This window comes from Electrophorus electricus, chromosome 2, assembly GCF_013358815.1.
Source record: "Electrophorus electricus isolate fEleEle1 chromosome 2, fEleEle1.pri, whole genome shotgun sequence".
Taxonomy (NCBI): Eukaryota; Metazoa; Chordata; class Actinopteri; order Gymnotiformes; family Gymnotidae; genus Electrophorus; species Electrophorus electricus.
In genome coordinates, this window is record NC_049536.1 from 2,471,930 (window position 1) to 2,499,108 (window position 27,179).

General features: G+C 40.6%; 3 gene segments (V, D, J or C); 1 reads left to right on the forward strand and 2 right to left on the reverse strand.

Moving 5' to 3' along the window:
• LOC113568146 overlaps window positions 1–15,702 on the forward strand; it is a 119,019-nt gene extending 103,317 nt beyond the window's left edge. Inside the window, 2 exon segments of the V gene segment in view lie at window positions 13,867–13,901; window positions 15,383–15,702. Of these exon segments, the coding sequence occupies window positions 13,867–13,901; window positions 15,383–15,702 (355 nt within the window).
• The window catches only part of LOC118240845, a 320,919-nt gene that overhangs the window by 161,582 nt on the left and 132,158 nt on the right, over window positions 1–27,179 (reverse strand).
• LOC113568144 overlaps window positions 1–27,179 on the reverse strand; it is a 236,295-nt gene that overhangs the window by 98,132 nt on the left and 110,984 nt on the right.

The window sequence follows — 27,179 nt, forward strand, 5'->3', positions numbered from 1 at the left end:
GTGCTTCAGCATCACTACGAGAAACTAGCTTGCTTACATTAGGGTTGTTAATGCTAGCAACTAGCCATATATCAAACACTAGCAGTTAGTCTCTTAGCGACTGAAACAACTGCAAATAATTTGAGCCTGAGGGTCTTTTCAAACAATTTACTCCTGAACCAGCCATTGTTTTACTTCAGAAACGTCAAAATGATAAAAGACATTAACACAGTCAAAGGTAAAAAACCTGTAAAGTAAAGTTTAATGGCCCAGTCCCTGATGTCACTTTAAGTCCTGCAGTCCTGGTCCACAGTTTGGTGATGTGCAGACTGATGGTGCACAATTCCTCAGGATCACTCTGTTTAAAAGCGTGCATGTAGGATAGACTCCAATATTATGACAATTGCAGTGTGTTGTTCTGCAGTGTGTTGTGCTGGAGTGTGTTGTGCTGGAGTGTGTTGTTCTGGAGTGTGCTGTGCTTGAGTAAGTTTGGCTAATGAAAGTTGAACATCTGCAAAAAGTGTTTTATTCTGGGAAGGAGCATGTTAATCAGGACTGTAAATGCAAATATGTTTCACCCCAATGCATGCTCTCTCTCTCTCTCTCTCTCTCTCTCTCTCTCTCTCTCTCTCTCTCTGTGTTTTACTGCCTAAAAACCTAAAAATGTTTCCTTAATATATATATATATATATATATATATATATATATATATATATATATATATATATATAATAATTATTATAATTTTCATTTTTTATATTTTATTTATTTATTTATTTATTTAGCATACAGCTGTGTGGGGAGACAGTTCAATTCTTATTTTTAATCCGAGCAATATGTAACATTATGTACACAGGCAAAGGAAAGAATTACCAATAAAACTTTCAAGACTGTATAAAAATGATGTTCTCAGTTAAATAAATTAATTCCATTACATTTACAGAATTTAGCTGATACTATTATGATTGAATACATCTTGTGCAGTTGAGGGTTAAGGGCCTCGCTCAGGGGCACAACAATGGGAATGTGGCGATGGTGGGACCTAAACTGGCAACCTTGATTAGCAAATAATTCATTACCAGTAGTTGTGGACTGGTGTGTGTGTGTGTGTGTGTGTGTGTGTGTGTGTGTGTGTGTGTAGTCCAACTGATTAAACTGACTCTGCTGGTTCTTTGTTCACTGTAGTTTGGTCTCTTTTTTCTCTCTCTGTATTGAGTTTGTTGTTCTCCATTAAGAAGTTTGTGTTTTGCTTCCTTTTCCATGTATCCTGTGTTTTAATCTTTATGTCTTTTGTATGTAGTTTATGGTTGCTGTGGTTATAATCTTTTTGGTCTTTAACTGCTGCGGATTTCTCCTGCTGAAGGTTTTTGTTGTTTGTTTATGTTTCTTTTGTTTACTTTGCTTCTGTTACCTTTGACTGTATTTCCAGTGTGTTACAGCAAGGTTTTGACCACTAGATGCATCAATCCTTGTACATGTTGTATAACTCCAGGTGAGGTCTGATCCACACTGTGAATTTGTGGTCCTGGAATATGATTAGTCTATGTGTGTGTGTGTGTGTGTGTGTGTGTGTGTTATATTGGGCAACTATATTTTCCCTTCATTTACATTTTTTCAAGTTTTATCATGACTATAGATCTCTGCATGTTTGTTGAGACATTTCTTACTGTATAATTATGTTATTTCATTACGCAGGAAAATTCTTATTATTATGCCAAAGAGGTGAGATTCATCTTGGGAAAACTAGTTTTATGTTCTCCTGTGCAGTTTTATTCTGTTTGTGTTAATATTTGGAAGAAAGCAAGTGAGGTTTGCTGCCTACGGATGAAACCTGATGGTTTCATCTGAAGTGAATTATGACTGACTACAACTTAAGCAATTGAGGGCAACTTGGCAGTGGTGGGGCTTGAATCAACAACCTTCCAATTACAAGTTAAGCACCTTAACTACTGAGCTACCACTGCCCCGCCTTTTAATGAAATTAAACAAAAGGGATATTTAACAAAAAGAGAAACCTGCCCAGCACTGTAATGGTTTGTAGTTGATGAATTGAGCTGAGTGCAGAATTAGCAGCTATATAGCAGCTATTATCAGCTAATTAGCAGATATCAGACCAGTTTCTGAGTCTATAACTGAAGGAGGTTTCTGTGCACAACTATCACTATCATGCAGATGTTTGGGTAGTTTACACTCTGACACTTGGAAGTCAGTGGGTTACACCACTGAGATCTCCATCCAGAAGAGTACAGTCTAATTATTAGTACTGTTGTATATTTCTATAGGTTTCATGACAATAGGTGTTAATAATGTTAATATAGTAAATTATTATATTATAAACTGGGGACAGGCACCAGAAAAATGGAGTGAGGCAGGGGTAAACTGGAGTGAGACAGGGGTAAACTGGAGAGAGACACAGGGGTAAACTGGAGAGAGACACAGGGGTAAACTGGAGAGACACAGGGGTAAACTGGAGAGACACAGGGGTAAACTGGAGAGAGACACAGGGGTAAACTGGAGAGAGACACATGGGTAAACTGGAGAGACACAGGGGTAAACTGGACACAACAGAGGAAACTGGAAGCAGCTCCATCAGCAGATTGATGACTTCTCCAGAGGAATAATAAAAATGGGGTATAATTTTTTTCAGCTGCAGCTGTCTGAAGGGATTAAGGACTCAGTGAAGAGGAACCAGATACACTGATCCTGAATCAGCTCATGGGCATAGATAATATGTTTAACCATCTACATACAGCTTGTACAGTTTTTCAGATGTAATACCAAACACATCCAAAAGAAAATTCAATTTTAACATTGTACTGTTGTGAGTCAGTGTGTTGTGGTTCCTAGAAGAATGATTTTCTATAGATGTGTGTTGTTCAGTAGTGAGTGAGTGTGATGGGGCATCTCTCCTCCACAGAGTGTGTCATTGTGCTGTATCACATCCTCCCCCTCAACACCTGCAGTAGGTCCCAGCTGCAGCAGTGCAGTCTCTGTGCAGTCTGACTGAGGGAGGTTTTTGTACGACTCTCCAACACTGTGTGAATAGGCGTGTACTACTGATATAATGGAAACTCTGACAGTAATAATCTCCTGCATCTTCAGTCTGGACTCCTCTGATGGTCAGAGTGAAGTCAGATCCAGATCCACTACCACTGAAACGAGCTGGAGTTCCTGAATGTAAGTTAGTAGCCCCGTAGATCAGGAGTTTAGGAGCTTCTCCAGGTTTCTGCAGGTACCAGGCTAAACGATGGCCATAGCTGCTGTCATAATACACTGCAGGGTTTGTTCTACAGTTGATGGTGACTGTGTCTCCTGGAAGAGCAGATTTCACTGAATCCTGAGTCACTGTTACCTGACCTCTGGATCCTGGGGAAGAAATAAATAAAATCATAAAAAGGCAAAGTTTATCTGTAGAGATACTTTTGTTTAGTTACTCTAAATCAGTGAATAGTGCATTTTAAATAAGAGTAGTAGACGTGTGTCACATGGATAGTTCATCACAGAGGTAAAGCAGTGAGTTACCTTGAGTCCAGAGGAGCAATGTGCAGATGAAGATGGGGATCAAAGTCATGGTTGCTGTGGGTGAAGTTGCTGGGGCAGGCAGCTCTCAGTCATGAAGTGTTAAACTCACAGGACTATAAACACTCCCAGAGCACTGAAGCAGGTGCAGCACATGCAAAGTTTCCTCTCCCCTCCCTCCCAGTATGAACATTACAGCTCTAAGTGCCCCCTCTCACCCTGTGGCCCAAGAATGAAACATTCTGTTTTGCCTTTTTTGATGGGCTCATGAATATTTCAATGAGCTTTGCTCTGATTGGCTGTAGTAATTGATATTTTTAACAACCAAATTAGTTATCTTCTGAGTTGTCTGGTTGATGAAAAATGAAATAAAAATTAACCTGACAGAGGAATTGACAGAATCATCTTCTACTGCAGATTTAAATAACAGCACAGGCTTCTTTGAATGAAACACAGGCAGGAAAATAAAATGAACCTCTGCGTAAATAAGGTAGGTGGTCATTACTATTTAGTTAGCAATGCTAGTAACTAACATTACTGAAGCAGAAGCTGCACATACAAAGTGACCTCTTTCTACACAAATTAATCTACATACACACACACACACACACACACATATACACACACAACTTCTCCCCCAATTTAATTTAAATAGACCATAATAGACATCTTTAAAGTTATTTTTTAGGGAGAAGGGCTTGAAATGGTCTAAGAGATTATTTCCGTTTCAGAGTTGTATAGGAATTAATCACACACACACACACACACACACACACACACACACACACACACACACACATGCACACACTGTCTATGGAACAGAAAAGAAGAGAAATCGTCGAACAGTGGTACTCTATATCTACTGTAGTTAGACCATAGTTAGAACAATAGAGACATTTTTAAGGCGGTTTATTGATGCGAAACAATATATATTAAATCTGTTTGGCTTCAGTAACATTCTTTAATGATCTGAAACTGATTCTGTTGAATGGTATAGCGCTTTCACTGGCTCAGAACATGGGTACTGCCCACAGGGCGTGCTGGTTGGCTGTACAGTGAACAGTTCGGAGGTGACAGAATGGGTTCTGACCACTGTAGAAGAACCAGCCCACAGAGGGTGAACAGCATCCCCATCGCTCGTGTAGTGCTGCACATTGTGGCACTCGATTGGACTGAAAATACTGCAGACCATATTTAATCTAGCACACGGACCCCATAGTGAAAACACTGCAAACCGGCTATACTGAAAACACTGCAAACCGGCTTTAATCCAGCACATGGACACCATACTGAAAACACGGCAGGCCGGCTTTGATCCAGCACACGGGCCCCATACTGAAAACACGGCAGGCCGGCTTTAATGCAGCACATGGATCCCATACTATGTATGGAATATTCAAATATCTTATCTGAAAATGCACTTTAGTTACAGAAATCTTGCCTTAAGCCTCAGTAAAACCATGAGACATAAAACCTTCATATTTTGAGGGAGTTTGTGTTGTCTTGTTTGGGAGAGTAGTGTTGCTGATCTGTTTGATTTTTTATTTTTATTTTATCCCTGAAGAATGATTCAGATGTATTACACTATTTAACAGACCGGAGCTCAGGGACAGTGTGAGTAGAGGTTTCTTAGTCTGTCAAAGACTGAATAAAATGCAGGGAGCCAATATGCCTGTTGTCTGTGTATGATCTGATTATGCGATTTGTATTCTTATGACTACACAAAGAACACAGAATAAATATTCAACCAAACTGATACACATCACACACACACATCTATGTACCATCAAAATAAACAGAAGATAACTCAGTCTGGAAGATCATCTGGTATTCTAAAATCTTCTTTAATCTGATGGGATGACACAGTTTCCATAACTCCATACTCCATAACGTCACTAAAGGAGAGGTTCTGTGACTTCACTGACAACAGACTCATGCCCATTTAATTTACCAGAATGTTTGGTTAACGGGGGTAGGAAAGTTCTCTCTTAGTGTGAAATGGCTGGGATGTAACAGGAAGGACACTGGTTGGGTCAGACCTTTATTGCCTTTTTGATTTGATAGCTGACATTTTTATTTATCACCACAAGGGGTGCTCTGGTGACATGGGCATGTCCTGGCAGGAACACAGAAGTGGACCTGCAGTGCTGTGTGCATTTTTGCTTTATGATTCTTTACAGATGCTTCCTCATGCTTCCTTGTTTTGGTTTCATTCTGTTCAGCCCCCTTGTTGGTATCTATGCCTGATATTGCCTTCACCTGTAGTTTGTTAGTTCTAGTTAGTCTTTGTATTTAAATTCTGTGTTTATATTTAGTCTTTGGAAGGTCTCGTCACCTCGTGTTATGTTTTACATTTCATCTGGTTTATTGGCTCAAGAGTGAGACTCTGGGAGGTGGTTGTTCTGCTATGACAAAACTCCGGCTGTTTCTACGCAGTCTGAGTTTATGTCTCAGTGCCACCAAACCAGAGACTGCAAATCCCCTGGTGCTGTGGTTACACGGGCATCTCGTCGTGGAAAAAACAGGATTCCATGTATTTTGACAACAAAGAGATCCCAGGTAAGTGCCAAGAGTCTACCCATCTTGACCAGTTCTGCAGGAGGGAGCAGCCTGTAGCACAGGACGTGAGCAGGCAGAGTGAATGCACAGATAACCTGTCTAACATCACTCGGTGGGTGCTCAAGCGCAAATGCAAGCTCTCCATAGTCCATATGTGCCTTGAGAACTGCCAAGAAGGTTCTGTATCTGTGTGCTCCTCCAGGTTCACCCAACCTGTATCTGTGGCTATCCCGCAAGCCACCCAGTCTGATCCTATTCCCAGCTGCCCATCCTGATCTGGTTCCCAGTGTGAGAGACGCTGCCCATCCTTATCCAATTCCTGTTCCCGGAGTGAGAGATGTCGCCTGTCCTGATCTGGTTCCTAGCATAGTGGATGCCACCTGTTCTGTTACCAGGTCTGTTCCTGTGGCCAAGCATCTGGACCTGTTGGACCTGCCATCGCTGCCAACCCGGACCTCCCAGACCCACCTCAGCCACACCTCCGGACCCCCCGGAACCACCACCACTCAACGACACTGCCACGCCACCGGACCCCCTGGACCACTGATTGCCGCAGCCGTGCTCCCAGACCCACTGGTTCCTGTTCCTGGAGTGGAAGAATCCACTCTGCCTGTCCCTGTGCCTTGTGCCAGGCCTGTCCCAGTGGTTGCTCCTCAAAGCACACCTGTGCCCCAAAAGGCTGCCACTGCCAAGTTACCAGTCTCGTCCAAGTCTGTAGACCTGCCTCCTGATTCACAGGCCTCATATTCCCTGCCCATCCCACCTTGGCCTGTGTCTCCTGTTCCCCGCATGCCCCCTGTTTCTCCGTTGTTACCTGCTCCTGCTGCCCCATCGTTTTTGCCTTCTCCATTGCCTGGTTTTGTTTTTGCTGCTGTTGTGTTCTCTGTCCCTGTGTACGTTTGTGTGCCCATTCCGATTCCTGTGTCTCCATTTGTTTCTGTCCCTGTGCCCATCCGTGTGTCCGTTTCGGTGCCCGTGTCTGTTTTCGTGCCTGTCCCTTTGTCCCTGACCTGGTCTGTTTTGTGTTTTTGTAATCCTCATCTTCCCTTCTGGCACTTTTTTCATCCTCAGTCAGTTTGTGTTGTTGGTTCTGCTTCCGCGTCTGCTCCTGCTGCTACTTCTGTTGTTTCAGCTCCTGTTCCTTCAGCTTCTGTGTCGGTTCCTGCTTCTGCTCCAGGTTCTTTTCCTATCCTTTTTGCTCCTGTTGGCCTGGTTTCTGTTTGTGTCTCCTGTTTCTGTGTATGTTCACTTGTCTGCTTCTGTTGGGTCTTCTGTTCCAGAACCTGCTCCTCGTCGTGTCCCGTATTCTGTGCCTTATTCTGGCCTGTCTGTTCCTGTGTCTCATCTGGATCCCGTCCCTGCTCTCTGTCTGGCCTGTTCTGTTCCTGTTCGTCTCTCATCATAGTCCTGTTTTGTTTTTTTGTTTTGTTTTGTTTTGGTGGTTCCTGTTTTTGCGCACCCCAGTGTTGTGCGCTTTTGGGGGGTGGGGGTACTGTCTTGGTTAGTCTCTCCAAGCTTCCATTTTCCATGTTTTCCCTGTCTTGTGTATTTTAGTTCCATTCCTTAGTTTTGTTTTCTCTGCCCCTGTTTTTATTGCTTACACCTGTCCCTCGTTTCTACCTTGTTAGGTGCATATTTTTAAACCCTGTCTGATTCCCTTTGTTTTCCCTGTTCATTGTGTTTATGTGTTTGGATGTTTGAATATTTGGATATATAAGAAAGCCCGTCTGTGTTTCAAAGCTTTCATATATGTTAGCCTGTTTTGTTATCCTAGCCCTTGGTTTATTTATCATGTATCCCTGAAATCTCTGTGTTGGCTCTTTGACCTTGGACTACCCTTACAACTATGACTCTGGATTTGCCCTTAATAAATCTCGCTCTTCTCCGCACCTGCGTCCGCCTCCTTACCGCTCACCGGTACAACTGTAGGTTTTTGTTGCAATTTATTATAAGGCAATGAATAGAGGAAAAATCTAATTTGCATAATTTTCCATATCTGCCACTTCCCCCAAACACATCCAATTCAGACAGGTTTGTTGTCTGACAGTTACTTTTTAGTTTTGCTTTGAGGGTTTTACAAGTAATGTAAATATCACAACCAACACCTTTCTGTAAGTACATGCCATAAATGTGCTTTACAGATGTATATGCTAGTGAGAGCTCTTTAATCAGGTTTTAAAGTACACACACTGCTGAAACACACATATACATGTTTGTAGAGCTCTTTAACCAGGTGATACACACACACACACACACACACACACATGCTAGTAGAGCTGTTTAACCAGGTGATACACACACATGCTAGTAGAGCTGTTTAACCAGGTGATACACATACATATACACACACACATGCTAGTAGAGCTGTTTAACCAGGTGACACACACACACACACGCTAGTAGAGCTGTTTAACCAGGTGCTTCACACACATACACATGCTACTTAAGAGTTCTTCAACAAGGTGATTTGCACACACACACACACACACACACACACACACACACACACACACACACACACACACATGTGAGAGAGAGTTCTATAACCAGGTGCTTCACACACAGTTCAGGATCAAACTGACTTTGGTGTAAGCATCATGGTCTCATGCATCTGCTAGAGTTGTCATTGTTACTGTCAGCTCTCAGGTTGTTCCAGCACAGTGGACAGAGGGAAGGAAGCTCTATTGCACAGCTCTAGGAATGTACCACAGTGCTCAGGCAGTCAGGGGTACTGCTAGTGGAGCTCTTGGACTGGACCACAGTGCTCTGATGGCTGGGGGTGCTGCTAGTGGGACTTTTTTGTTGGCTTTGAGAGAGCTACTGGAGAATAACAATTAGTGTGTGTTTCTGGGATGAGGAGAGCAGATGTGCTGATTTCTCCCCCTCCTGTGGCCAGACTGTGTAGTGGCAGGCAGTGTAAAATGGGATCCGCTATACCAGTGTTCTTCAGTCCTTGAGGTTATGTGTTTTATGTTGTTCAGTGTTTTCAGTGCTCTAGCACTCACATGTGCGCGCGCACACACACACACACACACACACACACACACACACACACACACACACACACACACACACATACACACACATTTACGCACACACACACACACACACACACACACACACACACACAGACATTTACATTTATATGTCTGACAGTTGGCAGATGCTCTTATCCAGAGCAACTTACAAAAGTGCTTTGTCATTTACTCATAGAGCACATCCTAGTACAGTACAGTAGAGTCCAATATACCAATGAACTAGAATGCTGTAGAATACAGGTATCAGTGCTGATACCTAGAAATGTGAAACAAACAATAACAAACAATATCAAGCTATACGTGTTAGAGTTTCAGATACCCAACAGGTTCAGAATTAATGGTCATTTAAATATTCTACAAATATTCAATTATTATTAACAAAACATCTTAGCTACAAGTAATGTGCTGATAAGGGGACCTGGAAAACTGTGAATATTATGGCTTTATGATTCTTCAGAGTTAAGTGTGTTCAGTACTGAGTCAGTGTGTTCAGTAGTGAGTCAGTGTGCTGTGGTTCCTCTCCTCCACAGAGTGTGTTATTGTGCTGTATCACATCCTCCCCCTCCACACCTGCAGTAGGTCCCAGCTGCAGCAGTGCAGTCTCTGTGCAGTCTGACTGAGGGAGGTTTTTGTACGACTCTCTAACACTGTGTGAACAGGTGTGCACTACTGATATAATGGTAACTCTGACAGTAATAATCTCCTGCATCTTCAGTCTGGACTCCACTGATGGTCAGAGTAAAGTCAGTTCCAGGTCCAGATTCACTGCCACTGAAACGAGCTGGAGTTCCTGACTCTAGAAACCTATCCCAATTTATCAGCAGTTTAGGACTCTCTCCATGTTTCCTCTGATACCAGGCCAGTGCATAGGAAGTTCCACCAAAGTAAACTTTGGAGTTTGTTTTACATTTGATGGTGACTGTGTCTCCTGGAAGAGCAGCTTTCACTGCAGGAGTCTGAGTCACAGTAACCTGACCTCTGCATTCTGGAGAGAGAATAGATTTTCACACATTGCATAGGCTATTATTTTTATAAAATATGAATAAAATTAGTAGGCTTACATCACTGCAAAAGTGTTAAAAGAGTTAACATTTAAATGCGCTGATAGTTCTACAAAATAAAAGTAACACTGTGTATAATGCATTTTAAATAAGAGTAGCAGACTTGTGTCACATTGATAGTTCACCACAGAGGTAAAGCAATGAGTTACCTTGAGTCCAGAGGGCCAGTGTGCAGATGAAGATGGGGATCAAAGGCATGGTTGTTGTGGGTGAAGTTGCTGGGGCAGGCAGCTCTCAGTCATGAAGTGTTAAACTCACAGGACTATAAACACTCCCAGAGCACTGCAGGTTCTGTACATGCAAAGTTTCCTCTCCCCTCCCTCCCAGGATGAACATTACAGCTCTAAGTGCCCCCTCTCACACTGTGGCCCAAGAATGAGACATTCTGTTTTCCCTTTACTGATGGGCTCATGAATATTTTAAAGAGCTTTGCTCTGATTAGCTGTAGTTAGCTACAGAGTTGATATTTTTAACAACCAAATTAGTTATCTTCTGAGTTGTCTTGTTGATGAAATATGAATTAAAATTTACCTGACAGGAATTGACAAGGAATCATCTTCTATTGTGGATTTAAATGACAGCTTTAAATGGCAGGAAAATAAATTGAACCTCTGTGTAAATAAGATAGATGGACATTACTATTTAACTGCTATTTTTTACTATTTTAACATTACTAATATTAGCTACTCGCTTTTGATCTCGACAACAACATGAAGTAATTAAAGTTGTCAGCTCACTATGAAACTGTCTATTTAAGATGATCTGACTTAAAGCAACAAAATGTGTAAAAGAATCACACAGCAGGGCCGGCTGCTCACAGGTTGTGCTTGAGATCATGATGCCAATAAAACTGGAACTGCCTCTCTCTTCAGTGTCAGACACCGAGTGACGCTGCTGCATATTGTACTGACACTTTTGTAATTCACTCACACATTTATATTTTTAAATGACAAAAATGAAAATATAATACGTAAATGCTTGGAAAATTCTCTGGAGTAAAATCTGCAGAGTAAACAAACAAATTTGAATTAAAGTTGTCTGGAATCCTGTTAAATATGAAAACAACAAAGCCCATTAACAGTGTGGTTCCTTGAGAAGGGTGTGACATCATCTTCACAGCCTGGAATGGTACATTTCTGTATGTAATCTGCCATTTTCATAGTTGGTCTGTTGTCATTGTTTTGTTCTTCACAACACCTGCAGAACTGCTGAAGCTTTAACTGTGCAGGTCGATGGTAATGTCTCCTGGGCTAGAATGTGGGCTGGTGTATGCAAATTTTAGGAGAATAAATATTAATGAGTCAAGACTGTTGTGTAATATTCTAAGATTTTGGAATTGGCTCATTTTACGACCCTGTTTTTTTTTGGTGTTGTTGGTTTTGACTTGTTGCTACATTTTTGAGCTTGTGTTTGTGTATGACTTTGGATTTTCCCCTTGATTTACGGTTTGTTTTGCCCCTTTGGTTGATTGCTGGATAATATAGTTTCTTGTATCTTGTATGTATGTCTTGTCCTGTACATAGTTACACACTGGTGGCAGGGAGGGCTGCCATTGTGTTTGGGTGTGGCTTTATCTTTGTTCTAACGGTGTAGTCAGTGTCAGTTTCTTTTTGTTAGCTTAGTCAGTCGTCGTTTTGTTTCTAGTGTGCTTTTGTTTGTTGTGTTGGCCTTGGTCACTCCTGATGCGATTGAACCAGTTTCTTGTCTTTAAACACCAAAAACATTTAAATACACTAGATGTTTGCTGTCATCTTTGTCTGGTTATTCATTCCATTACTCATTTCTACTGTAGTAATACTCAAAACCCTCCCAGCCTAGACAGCGTCATAACAGTATTTATTGTTTCTTTCTATTGGTCTCTGGTGTGCAATGTGACCTTTGCTATTTCTGTTCAATACATTGTAGGACAAACAGTAAACACAGAAGAATATATCAGGAAAACTCTATATATTTGGCCAGGTGTGGGTAAGAGTCTGATGTGTTTTGTAAATGTGGCTCTTCATTCAGTTCTCTGCACATTTGGAGATCACTGGCTGTCTGCCTCCGAGAAGATGAGCAATGTGTGAGACAACTGCAGTTCCTCCCTCAGTACAGCTGGCTCTTCATCTGGCTCTGGGCTGATTGGAGATCAGTGGATTGGGTGAGTTCAGGAGTGTCTCTGTGATGAGCCTCACCTGGGTCTCATTAGCTCTGTTCTGGGAGCTGTCCAGGGTTCTGAAGCACATGGAGTTGCGTGTTGCTGAAACAGATGTTACGACGCAGTCTAAATAGGGGCAGTGACAGATGATTAAATGATGAATTAAATGACAATAAGCAAACAATAAACAAAAACACACTGACCACATTTACATTTCGTATATTTTTATGCATCAAAGCTGGACATGCAGCTATCAAGTGCCCTCTTTCGTGACAGTAAAAACACTCCTGTTTCCGAGGGACTTCACTGGTTTTCTGTGGGGTAACAGGACTGCATTTACAACCAGATACACTGATCCTGGATCAGCTTGTATACTTGGATAATATGTTTAACCCACTGAAGTCTCAGGGCATTGCCTCTGTTTTTGCATATTTTTCTTAAATTCAGTTTTAAGCTTCTTAATTATATTTTCATTTACTTATATTAGAGCAAAATTGAGTATTTTCAATGTATGCTACTTTTCCTGATCAAGTTCTTAATACAATGACTCAGGCAGTCTGGACGTTCAGATCGTTGTAGTGTTTTGTCAAAAACCAGTGGAGGGCAGTCTCACATTGTTCAATGCATCTTAATTTTTGTTTGTTTACAGTGTCACTCTCTGTGACTGTTTTTGTTGATTCTTTGTCTGGTTTCATATTTGATTGTACTGAAGATGCTGCCAAACAAAAACAAGGCATTAAATATACAAACATTTTATTGGATCATTATTCGGTTATGTAGCAGAAATTCACAGTACATTTACAAGGAATGTTCAGATAGAACGCTTTCATTAGTCCTCCTACTTTTCTCAGCATCGATCATTGATTCTGTAAAGTTATATTGACACGTCCAAAAGAATTGAATCAAAAGGTTATTTTATATTAATTTTCCATAAACATTTTAATGTACAGTTATTTCGATAATACCAATTAAGATTAATTTTAACATTCGAAAAACGAGCAAATATGAGCTGCAAGAAAATTTGTTAATTTATTTTTAATGCCTAGATATTTTCTTGCATATCTTAAAAAGTAAAAATTGTAGCAGTTCATTATTGTTTTGAAAAAGGCTTTCTAAAACGCAAAGAGAGAGAGCGGCTTCTTTAGGTTAGGAGGTTTTTGTACGACCACTGAACGACTTCGTATCACTGTGGTACACTTTTGGTGGCGGCACAAAACTCTCAATTGGACGTAAGTAACTTTCACTGCTTATACAAAAGTTGGTATTTTCTGAAATCATAATCGACATGTTTGATGTTTGATAATAATGCAGACTTAAAAACTTGTTGCGGTTGCATTTAATGTGGTTTACGGGGCAACAGCTATTACGACGTAATTTATCTAATAATAGAATATATGTGTGTATTTTATTTTATTATTTTAAAAATCTAAAAAGCTTTTGGGTAAGCCCTTTATGTGTTTTCTAAAGCATTAATATCGAAGCTACATATTATGCGGTAAATAGTGGCGAGAGCGGCGTGTTTAGATCAGGAGGTTTTTGTACGGACAGTAAACGAGATTGTAGCTCTGTGGTGGACTTTCGGTGGCGGAACAAAACTATCAGTTGGACGTAAGTAGACTTTAAATTTTCTTCACAACTATCCACACATGTAACGTTGCGTCAGTATGCACGGTGGTTTTGTAAACTACTCGTACTCTTTTATAGACTAATTGTGACGTTAAGTATCTTCCTATATCATAACCGCTGCTATGTCCTTATAGACCTTTTACTTTATACCGATGAAGAGTTTCTTAAATGTCGTTCAGTAGTAAAAACATACATGTTTCAGAAATATCTCTCAACAAGCTTTTATCTGCATGCTGGGTTTATTTTAAAAGGCAGAAATACAATACTCCCATACTGAAGGATCAAAACGTTGGCTGTTACAAATACTCAAATTCCTGTATTATACATCTAGAACACACACTTGTGTACGTCTTTAAATAAATTGTCTTGACTTGGATGTTGCATTAAATGTTATTAGTGTACAAAAATATGAAAAATATATCCAAAAACACAAATTTGGTAACCAAGTGTTATGATTCTACAAATATCTAACGCAGAAACATTAACGATATAAGTCTGAAATAGTTTAAAGGGATCACCGAATTCAGTTCTGTGAAACACAGGTTCATGCACACACGCACACTTTTAGAGGCACAAAACTCTGCTGGATTTAAGTAACTATCAGCCCTTATTCAAAATCTTTGGTTTCTTTAGTTTCTTTTAATTTAGTTTCTGCCTTTATTTTTTATATCTTTATTTAGCTGTATTTCTAATTGTATATTTTATGTATGTAGTATCTTTGATAACTTTTTTATTACAAAAAAGAAAAGAAAAAAGTGTCTTTGGGTTTGTATCGTTCACTAACTCTGAAGCTAAACTACGGCGCTGTAAAGAGAAGAGACGACAGTGTGTTTAGAGCAGGTTTATGTACGGACCTTAAACGAAGTTAGTGTGGAGGACACTGGACGTAAGAAGAACTTCACTTTTTATTCAAAGTAAATCACAGTTTTAAGTAGGTATTGTTTGTAATAAAGGTCTCTTTATTAAAGCGCATTAAAGGTGAATTTATTAGCGCGTTTATCCTAACCGTTACAGTGGTGTTGCGAGCTTTTAGTGTAAATCGACCCACATTATTATCGTTTTTTTAGTAAAAGCATAAATGTTTCAGCAATATTCGCTAGCAAACCTTTATTCTGCCTACTGGGTTTATTTTCATAAGCATAAGCGTTTGTCCCTGACTGGAGGTTGTTGATGCGAAGCACTTTAATCGAAATACTCGCATACTGAACAATCACCGTCTGTTAAATATACTTTCATTTTAATCTATGTATGACTATAAGTTATATTGATTTGATTGTTTCATTAATTAAATATCCTAGGTTCTGATGTTCAGGAAAAATAACATTGAAAATAAAGGTTGTTGATGTAATACATACATATATAAATAAAATAATATAAATAATAAAAGAGGAAGTGAAACACAACTGATTTTCCTGCTAACGGTTCCTGCCTGTCTGAGCTGTAGACCGTGTTGTGTCTCCTAGGTGACGCCCCGCCCACCCTCACGGTCCTGCCCCCCTCCAGTGTACAGCTGCAGCAGGAGAAGGTCACACTCGTGTGTCTGGCCAACAAGGGCTTCCCCTCAGACTGGAAGCTGAGTTGGAAGGTGGCTGGTAGCAGCTGGAGCTCGGGGGTGAGCCAGAGCTCCGGGCTTCTGCAGAAGGACGGCCTCTACAGCTGGAGCAGCACCCTGACCCTCCAGAAGGAGGAGTGGCTGAAGAAGACAGTGACCTGTGAGGCCACCAAGGACTCCCAGTCTCCTGTCACACAGACACTGAGTAGAGAGCAGTGTGCTGAGGCGTGAAACTCCCACATGTGTACTGAAGTGTTCTCCTCTCACTCATTAATGTGCTGTCTTTTAGATAGTCTGTGTTTATTACTCAAATGTTCCTCTGTTTATTGGTCAAAATGAAATAAAAAATGTGAACAAACAACATTATAGTTTCTTAATTAAAGATTCTTTGCCAACATTGCACATAACAAGAAATGCCTTTAATGTGCTAATTGTCTGTACTGCAGAAGTCCGTGTGTGTTTTGAGTTATAGGATTAAACTTTGATAATGTTGCTATTTGACCACTCTTGGTAAAGTTTGTTAAGGAACCAGGAAATAAGATGACTCAACATAAGTTTAATTCACTAGAAACTGTAATGTGTAAGTCAGTATATTTTTGGAACGTCATGGAGTGGGTGCTAAAACATCTTTGGTCCTCTCCATATACCATAATATTATCATTGTTTGTAAATTTATGCCTGAAACTAACCGCATATCACTTTTTAACACACGCTGGGCTGTTTTAATAAAATATTTTTATGGGTCCCTTAGAAGGTAATAAAGTTGTTTTTTATTGCAAAAGAAAGTACAGGTTTTATATTAAAAAAACATCCAACCTTTTATTAAAAACCCACAGTCCTACTATATTTTCCCAATAGATTTTATAATAGAAACTTTATGCCCCAGGCCTCTGGTATCTGTTTAAAATAAAGCTTCAAGCTAAATGTAATAAATGTAACAGTAAATAACTGCTTAATGTTTGGTATGTTTTATATTATTTGAGTCATACAGTGCATTTATGACACAGGCATGTCCTTCACACCAAAGCAAAAGTTTTAGTGTGAGATAGAAGATTTTACTGAATGTTCTTTGGCTGGTGGCATTTAGTAAATTATAGTAAGATTATTAAACATTACCCCCTAAATATCTTTACTTTTACACCTTTGATTGTTGGTAATAAACATTTATAATGAACATGAACTGTATTTGTTGGGAGAAATGTTTCACAGTAGCTGAGAATAATCAGATGAAGGCACAGACATGGTGATTAGTGCTGTAGTGTGTGCTTACATCACCTCTAAACAGGACAGAACCTCCTGAAGATGACTGATACTGATTTAGCAGTCATGCTACTAGTAGAGATTTCTCTCCACTAATAACTACCTGCTCTATTATAAGAACAACTGCCCCAAGATACCAAAGGACTCAGTACTGCAGTGTTGTGACCGGTTTCTGATGTTACATGCACTGGGTGTGTGCCTCTGTGGGGTCTTGATAAGCACTAGATAAATTCCACATGTTGTTGTTATTATACCAGTAGTGCTTCATCTTCACCTGCTCTGGCAGAAATAGAGAGATTATCTGTTAAAAAAAAAAAGAGATTCTTAGAGTTTAGGAGCTTCTCCAGATTTCCTGGGCAGTTGTAGCTCATAAACTCTCATAAGTCTATTTAGAATTGAATCAGAATTGTGTTTCCTCTCCTCCACAGAGTGTGTCATTGTGCTGTGTCACATCCTCCTGCTCTACACCTGCAGTAGGGCCCAGTTGCAGCAGTGCAGTCTCTGTGCAGTCTGACTGAGGGAGGTTTTTGTACGACTCTCTAACACTGTGTGAACGTATAGCTACCACTAATGTAAAATTCACCCAGACAATAATAATCTCCTGCATCTTCAGTCTGGACTCCTCTGATGGTCAGAGTGAAGTCAGATCCAGATCCACTACCACTGAAACGAGCTGGAATTCCAGACTGTAAGTTAGTAGCATAGTAGATCAGGAGTTTAGGAGCTTCTCCAGGTTTCTGAAGGTACCAAGATAGATTAACACCATCATCCACTCTGTGGCTGGTCCTACAGCTGATGGTGACTGTGTCTCCTGGAAGAGCAGATTTCACTGCAGGAGTCTGAGTCACAGTCACCTGACACATGGATTCTGGAAAAAAAAACAACAAATATGAAGTCAGTATGAATCATGACAGAACATGAGAGAATAACAATGGCCTGACCTCTGGATTCAGAATGAAATAAAATGCAGGAATAAGAAAGATATTATGTCTAACTATTATTAAAATACTTAATCATTCACTGACTTTAAGTTATTTTATCTCATTTAATTCGTTCAACTTATTTAAATCCTACCTTGAGTCCAGAGGACCAGCGTCCAGATGAAGATGGGGATCAAAGTCATGGTTGCTGTGGGTGAAGTTTCTGGGGCAGGCAGCTCTCAGTCATGAAGTGTTAAACTCACAGGACTATAAACACTCCCAGAGCACTGAAGCAGGTGCTGCACATGCAAAGTGACCTCCCTGTATTAATACACATCTACCAAACTCTCTGTGGCCTCTCTGTATTAATACACATCTACCAAATACTCTATGTGGCCTCTCTGTATTAATACATGTCTACCAAATACTCTCTGTGGTCTCTCTCTGAAGTAATGCCTCCACTGAATACCTCTTACATAACCATATTTAACAGAACCAACCATACTAGAGAACTATAAACTTTATAATATAATGTAATATATAGGTCAAATAGTATTTCTATTTAATATAAACAATGTCTATTTAATATAAAAAATGGTTTATTTGTCACATACATAGTCATACACAGTATAACTCGCAGTGAAATGGTTGAGAGTGCTCTGTCCAAACTGAGGAAGAAGAAAAACGGGTGCATAGAGAAATATATTCTATATATGTACAAAATATATTAACAATGTATGTACAATATATGTATATTATGATTATATACACAATGCACAATGTATATGGTTGTGTGTATATATATGTACACAATGTACCGAATGTACAGATCCATTTTGTAAAATGGCATATTTACAGTTTTTATGTTACATGGTGGTAATAGAATATATATATATATATATATATATATATATATATATATATATATATATATATATATATATATATATATATATATATATATATATATATACAGTTATGCTACATGGTGGTGGTGGTCCCCAAAGTTTATCAGTTTCCCTGATTCAGGGCCCGAATGGCCTGTGGGAAGAAGCTCCTCTTCAGTCTCTCTGTCTTGGTCTTCAGGGAGCGAAGCGCCTCCCTGACCTCAACAGAGAGAAGAGCCTATTGTTGGGATGGGTGGTGTCCTTCACAATTCTCCTGGTCTTGGTCTGGCACCGCTTGTAGTAGATGCTCTGCAGGTCAGGAAGTTCCATGTGAGTGATGCGCTCTGCTGAACGCACTACCCTTTGGAGTGTTTGTCTGTCCTGCTTGGTGCTATTCCCAAACCAGACTGTGATGTTCTCCGTGAGGATACTCTCGATAGTGCAGGTGTAGAAGTTCCACAGTACCTTAGAGGGCAGTCTGAAGTCTCTGAGGCGTCTGAGGTGGTAAAGACGCTGACGAGCCTTCTTTGCCAAGGAGTTGGTATGGCAGGACCAGGACAGGTCCTGCAAGATGTGAACACCAAGGTCTACTCTCTCCACCATGGTTTCACTGATCCTCACAGGTTGGTAGTGCCGCTCCTGCTTCTTGCTGCAATCCACGATCAGCTCCTTTGTCTTACTGACGTTTAGGAGGAGATTATTTTCCTGGCACCAGTTTTCCAGCTGTTTAATCTCCTCCAGGTAGGTCCTCTCATCGTTGTCCGAGATCAGGCCCATGACGACGGTATCGTCAGCAAACCTGAGAATGATGGTGGAGCTGGAAGTGGCTGTGCAGTCGTAGGTGTACAGTGAGTAGAGCAGGGGGCTTAGGACACAACCGTGAGGAGCTCCAGTGCTGAGTGTGAGGGTGGATGAGGCACAGTTGCCCACGCGTACCTGGAACTGATGAACAGATTTATAGAGAATCATAAATAAGAAGTATCTAGTATATTTTATGTAAATATTTCTAAAAGTGTGTGTGGTGTCGTGCTCTCAATCGCTCCTCTGTACAGGATCTCTATTGTGCCTGCGGTCTACATACTTTCCACAAGGGGCGCTGGTGAGTTGTACAGTGGATGTCTAAGATGTGAAGGATAGTGTTCTGCCCAGTGTAGAAGAACAGAACTGCTGTTACAGTCACAGCAACTCAATGACACTTAGTGCTGTATTTAGGGAAGAGGAGCAGGAACTCTACCATTTTCCATGATGAACTCATTTAGTTGTAATGTAATGTAACACACTTACACAGCCCTGATCAATGGAGTTTATAGTCTGAAGAATGCTCTTTTTTCTTAATTCGCCACTCAGCTGGTTTTGATTCTTGGGTTTTGCTATCACTGCAATAAGCTTCATTTTGAACATGGTCTGTTCTTGTATTATTTTATTAATCACTATCTGCACTGTAAGATTCTTTGTACTGGAGTGTGTTGTTCTGGGGTATGTTGTGCTTGAGTAAGTTTGGCTAATGTAAGTTGAACATCTGCAAAAAGTGTTGTTCTATTCTGGGAAGGAGCAGGTTTCTCAGGGCTGTAAACACAAATCTGTTTCACCCCACTGCTCTCGCTCTCTTTCACTCTGACTGGTATTCACATTACTAGAGACTAGTTTCAGTTCTTCATTTAATATCTGAACATTATCTACACAGGAAAAGGAGTGCCACGCATGTCCTTTATGTTTCATTTCATTAAATGTTTCACATCGTCAAGGGAATCTGTGTGTCCTGCTTAACGCCCTGCGGCACTCGGGCCGTGACAGCAAATAATGAATGAATGAATGAACAATCACATACTTGAATGCTTCTGTCCATTTCAGTGTGACTTTGTAGGTATTTTATTATTTCTCTATTAGCAGTATAGCATCCTATACTAAGATCCTATAATAAGATAAGACTACACTAACCCCCTAAGTGAAAACACGGACAATAAAACCCAGGGCCCAAACACAACAGCATCCACTCCCTTCTTATCAGAGCACACAAATAGATATATAATATATACAAATACATACCTACTATATACAAATAGGTAAATAATATATACAAATTTACAACAGTGGCCAAGTTAGAGGGATCAAACAAGCTCAGAATCAGAGTAAGGGGAAAAAGAGGCCAAGCACTGAATCAAATATCAAAACTGACACAAACAGATGTCCAAAATATCATCTTTCTCTTTCTTCTTCCTCCAAAACACTTCCTTATATCCCTCCTCCAGGCAGGGCCTTGTTTCAGGACTGGACAGTGAGTATGAAGATCTGTAGAGGAACTCTGGACTGGGTCTGGGGTAATTCGAACTGGAGAGAACAGAGCTCCACACACACATACATATGACACAGGGGGAAACAGGACGTAACTACTGTCTCATGCTCTTCACCTGCAGGTCAACAGCATTAATGTGAGCAACTGTCCCCACTTTTATAGCTTAATTAGTTAAATGTAAATGTTCTGATAATCTTGTGTCTCTCAGTGTGGAGGTGCAGGTGTATCCAGTACAGTTCAGAAGCAGCCCTTCAGTCTCTGTTCTGTAATGGTGATTTATATCAGTGGATGTGTGAAAGCACATGAACAGACAGCACTCCAGTGGTCTGGTAGATGTGGGGACTCTTTAGGAGAAAGGACCTCCTGATGTAGGGACTTTAGGAGGAAGGACTTCCTGTGTGGGGACCGTTTATTAGGAAGGAATCCTGATGTGAGGACTCTTTAGGAGAAAGGATTCCTGACGTGAGGACTGCTTAGGAGAAAGGACTTCTTCCTTCTCTGTGGTTTGTGTGGTTGAGCTGCTTCAGGCATTCAGACTGTGATATGTATCCTTTTCATTATCACATTATCATTATGCATCTCTCACACACACCTGTGTGTGCATGCATGTGTGTGTGTGTGTGTGTGTGTGTGCCTGTGTGTAGGTGTGTATTGATTTTTTTTCTCCTTTAAGGAGTTTGTGTTTTGCCTCCATTTCCATGTATCCTGTGTTTTAATCTTTATGTATCTTTTGTGTGTAGTTTATGTTTGCTGTGGTTATGATCTTTTTGGTCTTTAACTACTGTGGATTTCTCCTGCTGAAGGTTTTTGTTGTTTATTCATGTTTCTTTTGTTTACTTTGCTTCTGTCACCTTTGGGATCATTGACTGTATTTCCAGTGTGTTACAGCAAGGTTTTGACCACTAGCTGCATAAATCCTTGTACATGTTGTATAACTCCAGGTGAGGTCTGATCCACACTGTGACCAATTCATCCATTTCTGTGATTACCATCATGTGGTTCTCTCACTACTCAGCACAGACATCAGCTGGTATACAAAGTTATTTTTTCCTTTTTTTCTATAAATTATTGTAATGTATTACTTTACTACTGTCCATCATTACAGTAGAAGCTGACTGATCTAGTCTGGATGGTGGAGTCCCTTCACTCAGTAGATCACTGAGTGTTTGCTGTTCTGGATGTGCTTGTGTGATCCAGGAATATGATTAGTTTGCCCCCACATGGTCAGCATCAGTATTGCACCCTGGTTCGCCTGTTTCCTTATCCTCAGGCAGATAATCATTTTGGCTAAATAAAAGTGTGACGTTTAAATTGCAAAATGTTGATATCAATAAGACATATGATTGTATAGTTAATGCTGGTTTAAAACTTTGTAACACGTTTTTTTGTTTTTTTTTTATTAATTGTTTGTAATATATTAATGCAGGTTTTTATGCTGAGCCACATAAAATTCATTCATTTATTTCAAATTCAGTAAAATGTTAAATCATATGAAATTCCATCTTAACATGGCAAAACTGTGTGTAAAAGGTTAAAATTGTGAATTTTTCCTTAGGGTGAAAATGATGGATGATGTATTCAGGTATACAGTAATTCTAGATTTTAACCCTGTCTGTCCCATTACCTCCTGACATGGACTTTAAAATTACTCTTTTATTCTAAAAAGAAAGAAGAATTAACTTTCCATACCAGTTGCGGCCTGGACAGTTTAACATTGAATTTCCTCAGCTGTCTTTCTCCAAGCTTCTCCAAGGAAAAAACAGCAGTAAAATTAAAGGAAAATTAAAATTAAGAAGATTAAAAGAATCCCGTCTAGAATAACTCAGACCAGCCCACTAGGTAGTGTTCACCTGTCCTTATACACCACAGTGATGTGTTCATATATTACTGCATATGTAGTGATGTAAGTATCTATTACACAATTATGACAATTTAAAAGAGCAAACGGTTCAGTACTGTAGTGTTTTGGAGTTGATGAGCTGATCTCAGATCAGTCTGTGTTTCAGTCAGAGCAGTTCGTCTACAGCTGAGGGAGGTTTTTGTATGGTGCTCTAACACTGTGTGAACCCGCTGTAATCCTGCTGACAGTAGTAATGTCCTGCATCTTCAGCCTGGACTCCAGTGATTTTTAGAGTGAATTCTGTACCAGATCCACTACCACTGAAACGATCTGGAATCCCAGACTGACTCTCATCTGCAGCATATATTAATAGTTTAGGAGCTTCTCCAGGTTTCTGTAGGTAACAGTGGAGGTTATAGCCAATGTACTGACTGGCCCTGCAGCTGATAGTAACAGTCTTTCCTGGTGTAACAGAGTCAGGAGTATCTCCCCAAATGATTCTAAAAAAAATAATCACATACAAAATGACATTTAAATTTAGAAGAATTTTAAATAAAATCAAAATAAAATCCAAATAAAAAAAAAAAATTAACTCTGAAAATAAATGACAAAAACCATTACAAATAAACATGAACATCCAAAACCACGCAAAAATGAAAACTACATTTATTTCAGTTTGTCTCACCCTGAGTGAGGAGTCCCAGGGTCCCCAGCAGTAGAATGAGTGACATCATCATTGTGCTGTGTGTCAGTGTGTGTTAAAGGACTGAACACTCTCTGATCACCACTACAGCTCTTAAAGTGTGTGGAGCAGTGAAGCAGCTCACATATGCAAACAGGACAACTGACATTTCACCTCACAGCACTAGTTTGTATGTCTGATTCACTTTATCATATAAATCATAAAATCACTCCTCTTATCTCATCTTAGAGCTCTCAGTAATGCTCCCTTATGTGCTGCACTCTCACATTCAGTCATGATTTTTCTACACTTGGTGTTTCCTGACATAATTGAGCTCATGCTGGTATTGATGACACCTGCGTTGTGTCTGCATCAGTAGAACATTTAGAAAAGACAGTATGTAATGTCTACGTTCAATAACACTACGGACATGTGGAAGTGGAATTGGAACTCTCCTTTTTACTAGGTCGTTCACCCAAGCCATGTGAATAACACTGCCACCTAGTGGTGCATAGAGATAGCAGCAAGTTCAAGCAATACACATTTTCTCCCACCTTACTAAAAAAGTCTTAGTAATTGCAAATCTCTGTCTTTTTTTTATAGAGGTAGAGGGTAGACTGCATCTGACTTCGAGCCAGTTCAGGGGAATATTCTGCCCCATAACAGAACAGGCTCCCTCCAGCAGACAGTACTCTGGGTCTCAGAGCATCAAGACGAGTACAAAACTGCTGGCCCTGACGTGGAGTGTTATGGTAGGTTAGTAAAAATGTCTAAACACTGCTGGACAGTGGTGAAGGAGGACTTGGAGGACCTCAGTGCAAACTTGCACAAACCTTTCAGCTGGATGGTGTGCAGCTGAGTGAATGTGCTTGACATGGTTGGCCTTTAGGAATGCAACGAATTACTGTGCAATTCATTGTAGTCCATTATCACTGACAAGGACCTCAGGTATTCTATAACAGCTGAATAGAGTCCTCAGTACTCGAATGGTCCTGTCTGTGGTTGTGGAGTACATGAGCTCCACTTTAGGTCACTCTGAATGGGTGTCCACAATGACCATGAAAATATGGCCTTCACTTGGGCCTGCAAAGTCCACTTGTGTACGTTGCCATGATTACTGGGCCAAACCCTTGGGTGCAGAGGAGCATTGGCACAGTATTTTCTGAATCTGCTGGCAGGACTGACAATTCTTTGCCACAAGTTCAATGTTATCATCAGGACCAGGCCACCACACACAGCTACAGGCTTTAGCCTTCATTCTGACCTCCCCAGGATGGCCAGTGTGCAACTCTTCAAGGATTCTGGAGCTCAGTTTAGGAGGGACAGTGACTCTCATGGCCCACATTAAGCACCCTTGCTGAACAGACAGTTCATTGAACTGAGTAAGGAAAGGTGTCAACTCACTGTCACTTGCATTACTCACTGATTCCTTGCATGTCCAGCGTCAGGACTGCTGATAGGTTGGGTCTGTGTCTCATAACCAATGCCACTGGAGCTCACTGGTAGTGTGCAAGCCTGTGGCATCAATTTTGAATCCCAAGTGCTCCAAAGAGTCTTTGAATAATTAATACTTTTCCTTTTCAGCTCACAAGCCAAAGTCCTCCAAATGTCCAAGAACTGCATCCAAATGCTCAAGGTGTTCTGCATCAGTACGTCCTGTTAGCAGAATATCATCCAGATAGCAGTGGATGTTAAATAGACCCTGCAGCATCTGGTCCACACCCTTCTGAATGATAGCTGGCACTGAGGCAATACAAAAGGTAGATGATTATCAGAAAAGAGGCCCTTCTGGTGGTGATTGTTAGGAAGTTTTATGAATTTTTGTCAACCTGCATTTGCAGATAGGCATGGGGCAGGTCTCTCTCTCTCGCGCACACACACACACACACACACACACACACACACACACACACACACACACACACACACACACACACACACACACATGTAGGTTTGGGGCAGGTTTCTCTCTGTGACTCACACACACATGCACACACCCACCCACACACACACACACACACACACACACACACACACACACACACACACACATACACACACTAGAATTTATATTGAATGCAGATTTCTGCTTATTTCATCTGCATCAGTTGATCATGACCCTGCAGATCATCTAGCAAAAACTCTAAATATAAATATATAACAGCATGTGTCCTCCACTGAATACCTCTTACATAACCGTTACTAACAGAAACAACCATAATAGATAACTATAAACTTTATAATATAATGTACTATAAAGGTTGGCATTTAGGAATGGTTGGCCTTTAGGAATGCAACGAATTACTGTGCAATGCATTGTGGGTGAAGTTGCTGGGGCAGGCAGCTCTCACTCATAAAGTGTTAAACTCACAGGACTAAAAACACTCCCAGAGCACTGAAGCAGGTGCTGCACATGCAAAGTTACCTCTCTGTTTTAATACACATCTACCAAATACTCTCTGTGACCTCTCTGTATTAATACTCATCTACCAAATACTCTCTGTGGCCTCTCTGTATTAATACACATCTACCAAATACTCTCTGTGGACTCTGTCTGAAGTAATGACTCCACTGAATACCTCTTATATAACCATATTTAACAGAACCAACCATACTAGATAACTATAAACTTTATAATATAATGTAATATATGGAGGAGCTCCTCAGATGAAATTCTTCAACTCCTGACTTCCAGCAATCTGACTACATGTCCGCTGGATCCAATTCCTTCCACTCTGTTCCAGACGATCGCAAGAGATCTGCTTCCTTTCATCTCTGTCATCATCAAAAACTCCTCATCTTTTGGATGCATGCTATCTGCATTCAAAACCACCAGGGTAGTACCAATCCTCAAGAAAGCCACACTTGATGGCTCCAACATTACCAACTACAGACCAGTATCACTTCTCTCTTTCCTCTCAAAAGACTTTGAATGAGCAGTTTACAATCAATTGTCTCTTTTCCTCACACAGAACCAGCTGCATGATCCCAATCAGTCTGGCTACAAATGAGCACATTCTACAGAAACAGCCCTCATAGCAGTGATGGAGAATCTTCATGCTGCTTAAGCTGCCAAACTGTCATCTGTTTTGATTCTTCTAGACCTTTCAGCAGCCTTTGACACAGCAAATCACATCATTCTCCTCTGTTCTCTCCAGGCTTGGTTTGACTGGCTCTGCATGGAGATGGTTTCAGTCCTACTTGGAGGGATTGTCCTATCAGGTGACATGGAGAGAATCCACATCCAAACCGTGTAGACTCTCCACTGGTGATCCACAGGGCTCATTATTAGGCCCCCTTCTCTTCTCTCTGTATACTCATTCTCTTGGTGATGTAATATCTTCTCATGGTTTCTCCTACCACTGCTATGCTGATGACACTCAATTATTTCTTTCCACCCTCTGACACACAGGTCTCCAGACATATCTCATCATGCTTGACTGACATCGCGTCATGGACAGGCCATCACTTGAAGCTCAACCCCAGTAAAACCGAGCTTCTGTTCATCCCAGTTATTCCCAACCCTTACCATGACCTCACTGTTTCCTTTGAGAACTCCCTGGTATCACCATCCGAAGCTGCCCATAGCCTGGGCGTAACTTTGGACAACCAGTTGTTGTTCTCAACTCATGTTTCTAATCTAACCCAGTCTTGCAGATTTGTCCTTTGTGACATACGAAGTATTTGGCCCATTTTCTTAAAGGAAGTTACCCAGGTGCTTGTGCAGTCTCTTGTGATCTTAAAGCTAGACTACTGCAACACGCTACTTGGTGGTCTTCCTCTAAGAGCCATCAAACCTCTACAACTTGTCCAGAATGCTGCCGGA